The sequence below is a fragment of the Colobus angolensis genome, unplaced genomic scaffold (genome assembly GCF_000951035.1).
Source record: "Colobus angolensis palliatus isolate OR3802 unplaced genomic scaffold, Cang.pa_1.0 Scaffold88, whole genome shotgun sequence".
NCBI lineage: Eukaryota > Metazoa > Chordata > Mammalia > Primates > Cercopithecidae > Colobus > Colobus angolensis.
The window spans coordinates 3,327,557-3,338,584 of record NW_012122709.1 but is presented as its reverse complement, the minus strand read 5'-3'; the positions used below and the strand labels follow the sequence as shown (position 1 = coordinate 3,338,584).

The 11,028-nt window shown below is 46.2% G+C and overlaps 1 protein-coding gene across 3 annotated transcripts; it reads right to left on the bottom strand.

Moving 5' to 3' along the window:
• Nucleotides 1-3,806: 3,806 nt before the first annotated feature.
• LOC105503704 (granzyme H) lies at nt 3,807-7,033 on the bottom strand. Of its 3 annotated transcripts, none has more exons than XM_011930715.1 (5): nt 6,877-7,033; nt 5,578-5,725; nt 4,921-5,056; nt 4,449-4,706; nt 3,807-4,073 (listed from the first exon to the last, which is right to left on the bottom strand). In XM_011930715.1, exons 1-5 carry the CDS (start codon nt 6,929-6,931, stop codon nt 3,930-3,932), a joined length of 741 nt encoding a protein of 246 aa, XP_011786105.1. In that variant the 5' UTR covers nt 6,932-7,033; the 3' UTR covers nt 3,807-3,929. The 3 variants fall into 3 exon arrangements, with proteins under 3 accessions (XP_011786105.1, XP_011786107.1, XP_011786108.1); XM_011930717.1 differs by having other exon boundaries at nt 4,641-4,706; XM_011930718.1 differs by lacking the exon at nt 4,449-4,706.
• Between the last annotated feature and the right edge of the window lie 3,995 nt (nt 7,034-11,028).

Genomic DNA, 11,028 nt, shown 5'->3' with positions numbered 1-11,028 from the left:
AAAATGTGTATATAAGCACAAATTTAATTGTAGTATATACCAATCTATAATCTACTTTTAACATAAACATACATGGTGAATATTCTTCCATGTGACAAAATGTAGTTATATATCATAACTTCAGGGATTCCATAGTGTTTAATAATATGCAGCTTTAAAAAATGAATCCCCCAATTAGTGCTGGATATTTGCATTGTTTCTAAGATTTTACTTGTGTACCAAGGTTGTTATAAGGAACAACTGTGTTCAGTTTTCTTGGTGTGGTTGATGGCTAGGTCAAATACTTCTTTTTTTCCACATAAAATCCAGCTTCTGCAGGACAAAGAATCTCTTTTCTTTTTTTGGATCTTTGTGTACAAGCTGTGAAAATACCATTTTCTCAATGCTCATGCTGAATCTGAATATCATCGTTTTTGTAAATCCTTCCCAATCAGATAAGCAAAAATTATTACTATTTTAATTTGTATCGATTCGTTATTGAATGTTTACTTTTTCCAAATGTTTATTAGTGTTTTTTTTTTTTTTTAAAAGCAAACTTGCCTATTAATGTTGTTAGCCTAGTTTTTTATAGCTGTGGATAATGTAGATGTTAATGGCTGCAAAATGGATATGTTGAATGCATGATATTTTACCATTTCCCTATTTAGGACATTAATGCTGATTCTAATTTGGGATCTATTATTAAATAATGTTCGGCCGGGTGCGGTGGCTCAAGCCTGTAATCCCAGCACTTTGGGAGGCCGAGATGGGCAGATCACGAGGTCAGGAGATCGAGACCATCCTGGCTAATACAGTGAAAACCCGTCTCTACTAAAAAAAGTACAAAAAACTAGCCGGGCATGGTGGCGGGCGCCTGTAGTCCCAGCTACTCGGGAGGCTGAGGCAGGAGAATGGCGTGAACCTGGGAGGCGGAGCTTGCAGTGAGCTGAGATCAGGCCACTGCACTTCAGCCTGGGCGACAGAGCAAGACTCCGTCTCAAAAAAAAAAAAAATAATAATAATAATGTTGCAATGAACATATTTATGAATAACCTTCATACACACACACACGCACACACACTTCAGATCTTACATAGGATAAAATCCCATGCTCAATGTCAAGTGTTTCTGTCAGATCTAAGAGGGAAGACTGACCCACCAGGCACTCTCCTGCCAGGATCCTTTGGAGCTGGTGGCAGAAATCTTTGGTCACTTTGCTGCTGTCTCTGACTTACACCCTGGGACTCCACAGAGCTCTGCTTGGCTGGCTTTTTGGGGTCTTTGTGCTTCTTCTATGTGATGGTCCCCTGACTCCTACGTGTGCTGCTGGTCACTTGCTTATCTCTGCATGTGTTTACTCCTTTCTCACCTGCACTGCTGCCAGTGCTGCTTCCCAGGGAAAGGCTTGGGAGATGGACATCAGGACAGCCTTATGTGAAAAATAAGTCTGTTTGTTTTTCCTCTTATTTTTCAATGTGCTGGATTTTTTCCCTGTGTGCAGGTGATTTATTTGTTATTCTTTTCAGTGAAGTTTCTATTTTTTTCTGTGTTGGTCCCATTTGATTCAGTGTTTGCCAGCTATTGTGAGTTTATAGTGTTCTGTCACATTTAACTCATTAGCGGTACTATTTGAGAGCTCAGGATCCTAAATAAAGTCAGCGGGGTCACTATTATATTAACTGTCTCACACTTGAACTATAGCATTTCTTAGGTTTGTGGACTGAGGTTAACGTCTTCTATATGCAGAATAAGCAAAGCTAAGGCTGTTCTGGTTGTCTTCTTCCTTCCTGATATAATTTGGCTCCGTGTCCACGCCCACATCTCACCTTGAATTGTAATAATCCCACATGTCGTGGGAGGGACCTGGTGGGAAGTTATTGAATCAAGGGGGCCAGTTTTTCCTGTGCTGTTCTCATGATAGTGAATAAGTCTTACGAGATCTGATGGTTTATAAAGGGGAGTTCCCCTGCACAAGTTCTCTTGCCTGCTACCACGTGAGACATGACTTGGCTTCTAATTCACCTTCTGCCATGATTGTGAGGCCTCTCCAGCCATGTGGAATTGTGAGTCAACTAAACTTCTTTCCTTTATAAATTACCCAATCTCAGGTATGTACTTATTAGCAGTGTGAGAACAGACTAATATATTTCCACACCTCTGGACACAGACTCCACTGAGCATAGATTAAAAACTTTAGGACCTGAGAATCTCCAAGTCTCTTCTAATTTCACACACTGTCCTTCTGGGATCAAACCAGATCATGCATGTGAGGCTGTAATGAACACTACAGGTAGAATATAGATAATTTAATTTTTTTTTTTTTTGAGACGGAGTCTCGCTCTGTTGCCCAGGCTGGAGTGCAGTGGCCAGATCTCAGCTCACTGCAAGCTCCACCTCCCGGGTTTATGCCATTCTCCTGCCTCAGCCTCCCGAGTAGCTGGGACTACAGGCGCCCGCCACCTCGCCCGGCTAGTTTTTTTGTATTTTTTCGTAGAGACGGGGTTTCACCGTTTTAGCCAGGATGGTCTCGATCTCCTGACCTCGTGATGCGCCCTTCTCGGCCTCCCAAAGTGCTGGGATTACAGGCTTGAGCCACCGCGCCTGGCAATTTAATTATTTTTAAAACACGATTTCTTGTGGATTATAAATACAGATCCATTTGTGCCAAACTGACCTGCCTGGTAGAAGCAGAGGAACCAGGAGAATTGAGGTGAAATTTTTTATCATTATAAAATTTCCAAAAGCAGAGACAGGGCCTATTATATGCCCGGCACAAAGAGAGAGATCAATCAGCAAGTATTCGTCTATTGATAAATGGCATAGTGCTACTTCCAGCCCAGTGGCCCTGGAGCCCTCTGGGGCACAGCTGCTATAACCCCAGATTGCCAACAGGGGGAGTCTGGGTCTGAGGCCAGGATAGGCTGAAAGATGTTGAGGCTGCTGAGTGGCTCCACAGAAAGTGATGCCTGAGCCCCTGGGGAAAGCTGCGCTGGACTGAGGGCCTCAGCCAGCCTTGCCCAGGTGGAAGGTGAGAGCTGGCTCCTCTGATCAGCATCAGGTGGGCTGGCAGCCCAGGTCTGGCTGGAACAAGCAGTAGAGAAGCATTCACACAGAGCTGGGAACTCTTAGCGATATGAGAGAGAGACTGGCTTCAGAACAGGGTGAGCTAGAAGGGAAAGAAACTGGTAGCCAGGGCACTTGGGTGAAAAACACTTGGGAGCTGGGAAGGCCAGCCAGGAAGGAATAAGGTTGACTGAGCTCAGGGCTGGGCCTGGGGCCGGGAAATGGGACCTAGGTGCAGAGGAGCATCTCAACCTCCTAAGCTGCAGGCAGACCTGACTGTGGGAGAAGCCTGCCCCCGCCGGAGAGACAGGAAATAGGAAAAAGGAAACTGGGTACTCACGGCATAGTTTCCTGGAAATGGGAAACTGGGTACTCAAGGCATGGCCCCTGGCCTTCCGGGTCCCTGGAGTTATTTCCTTTCCACTGCCCTGCTCCATTCTCTGCTACGTTGTTAGGGGAGTAGGTGGTTGGTTTAGAGATGGTAAGAAATTCCTAAGGTCCAGAGAAGTTTATTTATTTATTTTTTGTGAGGGGAGGGGGGTGAAGATTGTTTACAATGGAATTCAAACCAGCTCTGACAGAGGGTTCAGTATCAAAGACATGTGATTGAGAAATTGGTGAAAAAACTGTACAGCATGGAGTTTAGGGAGGAAGGAGGGCTGGGGGAGAAAGGAAGAAGCAAAAGCCAGAACTGTCAGCAGATGGCTGCCTGGAGCAGTGTTGTGGCATATTGAAGATGGTTCAGTGAATAAATAAGACTTCAGTCATATTTACGCTAGAGATCCATTTATTACAGTCCTGCAACCCCAACCGCCCACCCCTTGGGGATTCTTGCCTCTGTCCCAGAGATGGTCAGGCCCAGAGGAAGGTTAGTCTCATGCCTGCTGTTAGAGGCACTTCATTGTTCTCTTTATCCAGGGCAGGAAGTGTGAGATCTTCATGTAGACTCCTGGAGGTGTCCCCTGTTTGTTTCCATGGGAGAAAATACCTTGGGCCACACCCTTACACACGAGGGGCCCCCCGGAGTCCCCCTGTGAACAGAGAGAGGAAAGACTGAGCTGGCCTTCCCTGGGATGGGTGGTCTCTGTTATGGATTTTGTGTGACGTCAGTGCCAGGCAGGCCTTGTCACCTCCCTCAGTCCTGGGTCTCCAGCATGGCCCTGGCTGTGCTTTCTAGCTCTCCCCAGACCAAGCCTTTCTCTGCAATTCTCACGGACACTTCGGTGATAAGTGACTGTGGGATGACAAATCCCTCCCCTCCAGCCACCCCAATCCACCCAAGGAGTGGACACAGGCTGCCCAAGCTCTGAGCTGAGAGCATAAGGATCTGGCCACTGCCATACCCCAGAACTCCCTCAAGTTCCTCTCTCCCTGTGGTCTTTCTGGGTAGGGGCTGGAAATCCAACCTTGAAACCGGTCTTTGTCATCTTTGGATCCCCCACACAAATCTCAGTGGCTTTGATGTAATTGCCATGGAAGAGACGTTCACACTCCCAGTCCTTCTGCACTGTCAGCAACACTTCCTGCAGTGTGGTTGCTAAAGTGTCCTTTGAGACACAACCCCAGCCGGCCACACTGCACACCTGCCCTGGCTTCACCTGGACCTTGTTGCTAGGTAACCTGAGGGGCCGTACAGCTGTGGTCCGCTTGGCCTTTCTCTCCAGCTGGTAGGGAAGAAGCAAGAAAGTCCAGGTCAGGCAATGGCCTTCTGGGCCCCGAAACAGTGATGGGGCTGCACAGTCTTCCCTCTCCTCTAAGGCATAGGAACTGGCCAAGAGGTCAGGATGGAAAGGAGGGAAGAGCTCGTGTCACAGTGGCCACAGTGGGTGTGGAACCAACTGGATCAAGAAGAGCAAGAGTGGCAGGAGTGTGCCTCACCTGCAGTAGCATGATGTCGTTGGATAAGTTCTCAGGATTATAGGCTGGGTGGGGGATGGCTCTTTTCACAGGGATAAACTGCTGGGTCCGCTCCTGTTCCTTGATATTATGGGCCCCCAAGGTGACATTTATGGAGCTGCACAGAGAGCAGAGTGAGGATGGGGGTGGAGTCACAGAGGATACAGCCCAGGAGTCATAAAGAGCAGATGACAGCTAGGGCAGGGTGGGGCTGCAGCTGAGGGGAAGTTGAGGGGACAGGAGGGCCCCAGGGCTGAGTGACTGTGCCCTCTGCTTCACAAAGACATGAAGAGTAGGGCTTCTGGGGGCTCTCTCTTGCCTTCAGGAAATATCATGAAATTGCTTGAGTTTGCATTTTGATCCTTAATGCATGGATTCAACCTTTACCACTGCTTTATTTGGCCAGTGTGTGAAACCGTGCCACTTGCTCTGACCTCTGACCCTCTGACCCTGTCCTATTTCTCCTCCTCTCCTCATCCGAGTCCTATTCCCAGGTGGCTGCTCCAATGAGCTTTCATGGGCTTGCATTACCAGGAACTCTGGAAGCTCCCCTGGGCTGCAGTCCCCAGAAGAAAACAAGGGTCCCTGTGGCGGGGGTGGGGGGGTGGGCTCAGAAGGTGAGCTGGTGTTGCTCCTTACCTTCCCAGGCAGTGAGCAGCTGTCAGCACAAAGTCCTTTCTCACTAGGATGCCACCACACCTCTTCTTACTCTTCTCATCCAGAAACTGAACAAAGGCCATGTAGGGGCGGGAGTGGGGTTTGGCCTCACGGCCCCCGATGATCTCCTCTGAAAGGAAAGGCTGGAAGATAAAGTAGCTGGGGATGGTTGCGGTCACGAGAGAAGGCTTAGGATGACAGTGATTGACGGTGAAGTCTTTTGTGTGCTGCAGACAGTGAGGGAGGGTCCTCCTGAGCTCTGCAGGCAGCACTCCTTGCAGACAGAGTAAGCTTTTCTGAACTTTAAGTCTCAGAACCTTCTCTCAGAAAGAATGGACAGTGCTTGACTTCTGCATCCTACTGCAGAAACATACATGGAGGAAGAAAGATCTATTTTCACAATGGTAGAGCCCCAGAGGATCCTGGACCGTACTTCCCAGGCTCCTCCTTTTTAGTGAGTCTCTCTGATCCCTCTGAGCCTCTGCTGTCCTCCGGATTGGTGCCATTTTCTAATGATCTACCCATGAGCTTCTGGAGTTGGATTTTCTAAAATTCTCTTGTGCCAGGGCCTAACATATTCTACGTTCTCAGTAAGTGTTGTTTGGTGCATAAATGAATAGCCTCCAATTAGCCTTTGGCTGAGGTTTAGTGGGGGTAGTGCTGGTGGGATTCAGGACCTCAGGGATGTTAGAGGGGGGTACCACCAGGTCAGCAGAGTAGCCGAGGGCCTGGAAAGGCAGAAGGAAGTGGAGAAACCAGCTAAAAATGAATTGCAAAACCTAGGTGGAGCCAAGGTATTGGGAGAGCTATGGACACAGTCATCTTGCCACCTCTGAGATAAGTTGTACCATGGACTTCTCTCCTGGGCAGGGGTGATTGGGTGGGGGCACTGAATAATTTAAGTGGCTCTTAAGCTGAGTCCAGTGATAACTCCCATGACTGCAACTTGGTGTCTGAGCTCCTCTCTCCTGGGTTGGAGTGTAGAATAATAATTACTTATCTTTTTCAGCTTCACATTCCCCACCAAATGCCTTTCTAAGAACAATCCACATTCCAGGTCATAAAGGAGAGGTCTAGGGAGAGGCTAACACCTATTAAACCTTTTAGGGAACACCCTTCGTTTTTCCATCTTTGCTGAGTCTCTATCTAGCCTCAGATTTATAAGTCTGGGTGTGGAATAGGAGCTGGGCTCAGATTGAAGAAAATTCCTGACCAGTGCTCATAGGTACAAGGTATCTTATAAGATGGATTCAGGCGTCTAGAATAGGGATAGTCACTTACCTGTCCCAGCCCCAGGGGTCAGAAGAAAGGCCAACAGGAGCAGAAATGGCTGCATTTTCTCAGGAAGGCTGCCCAGATCAGAGCTGTTGGTGTTGACTCCTTTCAGAAACAAAATGCTGGAGGGGGATGAAGGAGGGATGGGTACAGTAACCTCAGAGACCTCCTAGGCTTGTCCCCTTCTGGTTTTGATGGGTGTCATTATAAGGGTGGTTTATTAAAATTCTCTCATTTGGTTTAAGTCGACACGGCACTGTCACCACATTTACACCCCTGCTGCTGAGTAACAAGGTGAAAGCAAGAATAAAGAACAAGGAGGTGGAACTGTTGAAGCTGTGGCTGGAGCTAGCAGAAAGGCTGGTACTGCAGAAACTCCTCAGTGACTGAGAAGAACCAAGAATGTCTCCTCAGTTCTTGACTCTTTTTCTACTCAGATAAAATCATGAATAATTATTTAGCAAGCCAGATCCAGGGATTTGAGAGACATGACTCTTGCCGTTGAAGAGTTGATGGTTAGCAAGAGTAGACTGAAAATCTGTGGTTAGAGCACAAGATGATAAGGGCCATGGTGGGGAAATCTGCTTGTTGGTGTGAGATGGAGGCTGGACTTGCCTTACCAGTATGCAGAGTTGCACACACCCAACAAATACTCCAAAAGGCAACCCATTCCTATCTTACCACTATCTCGGATTCATATTTTTGGAATATTTAGAATCCCCTCTTTAAATATAAATATTCTGCGACAAAGATAATTTTTGTATCCCACAGTTCTGCACAAAAGTTCTGGACTTGATATTTATTGAACCAAAATTAGTCATCATTGCGTCCACTGAAGTGTAGTGCTTTATGCTTTGGTTATTTAGCCCTCCTTAAGTGGAGGTAGGGACTGTTCCACTCCATCCATGCTGCTTATGCATGAGGAGGGGATTTCCCTTGAGAAATGCTAGTTGTTGTTGCCAGGTGATGGAAAAGCGGATACTGATCATCCTGATAATAACTGTCCACTAAGGCCGAGCACGGTGGCTCATGTCTATAATCCCAGCACTTTGGGAGACCGAGACGGGTGGATCACGAGGTCAGGAGATCGAGACCATCCTGGCTAACATGGTGAAACCCTGTCTCTACTAAAAATACAAAAAAATTAGCCGGGCATGATGGCGGGTAGTAGTCCCAGCTACTCTGGAGGCTGAGGCAGGAGAATGGCTTGAACCTGGGAGGCAGAGCTTGCAGTGAGCCGAGATCGCACCACTGCACTCCAGCCTGGGCAACAGTGTGAGACTCTGTCTCAAAAAACAAACAAACAAACAAAAAAACTGTCCACTAAGTATTCTCTCAGTTTCCAGAGAGCCATGTCTCTGATATCCCTTGGCTTGTAGTCATGGGCTGTCCATAAACAAAAATGTGTGTATATACATATGTTTGTATATTTATGTATATGTGTATACATAAATATATATGTATAGTTAAGTAGAGAACATGCAAATGATAACATTAAAATTACTGAGAATTCTACCACAAGAGATCATTATTAATGCTTACACGTGTTTCCTTCTACTATTTTTCCAGGTATTTATAAGGTGCTATTCCTGCTGTTACTTTAACTGAATTGGGATAGGACTTTAGGTGATAATCTTTTTTGTGATGAATTTTCCAGGTGTTCTTTGAGCTTCTTGTATTTGGATATCTAGATATCTAGCAAGGCCAGGGGAGTTTTCCTCAATTATTTCCCCAAATAAGTTTTTCAAGCTTTTAGATTTCTCTTCTTCCTCAGGAACACCAATGATTCTTAGGTTTGGCTGTTTAACATAATCCCACATTTCTTGGAGGCTTTGTTCATTTTTTTAAAATTATTTTTTCTTTGTCTTTGTCTGGTTGGGTTAACTTGAAAGCATTGTCTTTGAGCTCTGAAGTTTTTTCTTCTGCTTGTTCTAGTCTATTGTTGAAACTTTCCAGTGCATTTTGTGTTTCTCTAATGGCTTTCATTTCTAGAAGTTGTGATGATATTTTCTTTATGATATCTATTTCTCTGGAGAATTTTTCACCCATATCCTATATATGTGTGTGTGTATATATATATATACACATATGTATATATATATTTTAATTTTTAAAGTTGTTTTTCACCTTTCTCTGGTATCTCCTTGAGTAGCTTAATAATCCTCTGAATTGTTTATCTGGCAATTCAGAGATTTCTTCTTGGTTTGGATCCACTGCTGGGGAGCTAGTGTGATCTTTTGGCGATGATATAGAACTCTGTTTTGTCATATTACCAGAATTACCTTTCTGGTTCTTTATCATTTGGGTAGACTATTTCAGTGGAAAGGTCTGGAACTCAAGGCCAGCTGTTCAGATTCTGTTATCCCATGGGGTGATCCTTTGATGTGGTGCTCTCCCCCTTCCCCTAGGGGTGGAACTTTCTGACAGCTGGACTGCATTGGCTGTTATTGCTCTTCTGGGTCTAGGCTGTCAGTGGGGCTACCAGGTTCCAGCTGGTGCTGCGGAATGTCTGCGAAGAGTCCTGTGATGTGATCTGTCTTCAGGTCTCCCAGCCATGGATATCAGTACCTGCTGTGGTGGAGGTGGCAGGGGAGTGAAGTAGACTCTGTGGGAGTCCTTGGTTGTAGATATGTTTAGTGTGCTGGGTTTCTTGAATGCTGGCTATGCTAGCAGTAAAGTTTTCCTGTGGACACATTCAGGACCTCTGGTTAGCCAGGATGTTGCAGGCATTGGAATTAGGTGTTATCTTCTCCTTCTTGGGTTCAGGGTTAAGAGGTGGTGCTTTCAAGAGAGCACCAGCTGTGGTGGTAGTAGAGGGATCTAGGCTTGCCCTAAGTTGGCCAGGGTAAGAAACCAAAGTTTCTCAGATCATGGGTGGGGCCTTGAAGCTCCCAAGAGTTTCTATCTTTTGTGTTTGGTTACCAGGGTGAGTAAAGAAATACCATGATGCTGGGGCAGGGTTAAGCGGGTCTGGGCTCAGAGTCTCCTTGGGTGGGGTTTGTTGTGGCCACTGTGGGGGATGTGGGGGTGGTTTTTAGGCCAATAGGGTTATTTCCCAGAGGGGATCTTGGCTACCTCTGCTGTGTCATATAATTCACCAGGGAAGTGGGGGAAAGCTGGTAGCGAGAGGCCTCACCCAGCTGCCACCCAGTTGGCGAGGCCAGTCTCACTCCCAAAGTGCCCCACTCAGATCTTGCCTAAGGCTGTGAGCTTTCCCACTGAGAAAGCAAGCATGACTTTCAGATATCACCCCTCCCCATCTGCCCCCTTCAATGGGAGGGACTTCTTTGCTTCTGAGTTCATGTGCTCATGTTGCCAAAGCTCCCACTCGTCCCCCAGACTCCACTAAAGAAAATTTGTGTCCAATTGAAACCACTACCAATTTCAGTTGGAAGCTTCCTTCACCTGGTGACCCCTCCCCAATTCCATTGACTGCCTTCCCTGAGAGCTCCTGTGACATATAGTCAGGAATGGCTTCCCTGGGCTCAAGCTGAAGACTGGAAGTGCCTGCAAGGCACTTCCCCTGATACTTCTACTTTTATATTTTGTGTGACTGTCTACATTCGTTTTAGTTCTAGGTAAGGTTAAATTCTCCCTTGATCTGGATTTTCAGATTCCCAAGTAGGGATGTGTATTCAGAGGCAGGTTTTCTCCCTCTCACATTTTGGGAACTTACAGTTTTTCACCTGTTTTGCAAAATTTGCTGCAGTGTCCTGTTTCTTTCAAAGGATCTCTAAATTCCTTTAGTTTTCCTGGTGTGTTCCTGTGGTGGCTCTTGGAGCGAAAGATCACAGTGTGAGTCTTCACATACTGTTGTGTCCATCTAAGTGGGAGTTGCATGTGCCTTTAAAGAAACCTGACTCATGAAGGACTTCCCATTTTTTGTACTGCCATGATCATCAATGCATTATTACTGTCTCACACTGTTTCTTCATAGTGTCTCTCATCCTTCAGATCTCACCTTGTACTGGTATTATTATGGATCCTAGTAATTTATTTAAAAAACAGCAAAAGCTTAAACTCTCTTCCTTTGAGTCTCATGGGGTTGGAGTGAAGTTGTTGGTTTGGATCCTTGCCCAGGTAGCTTTCAGATCCAGCCCTCATCTTCCTGCTGTTCTCTGTGACACAATCTACATCACACACATTTCTCTGTCTGGC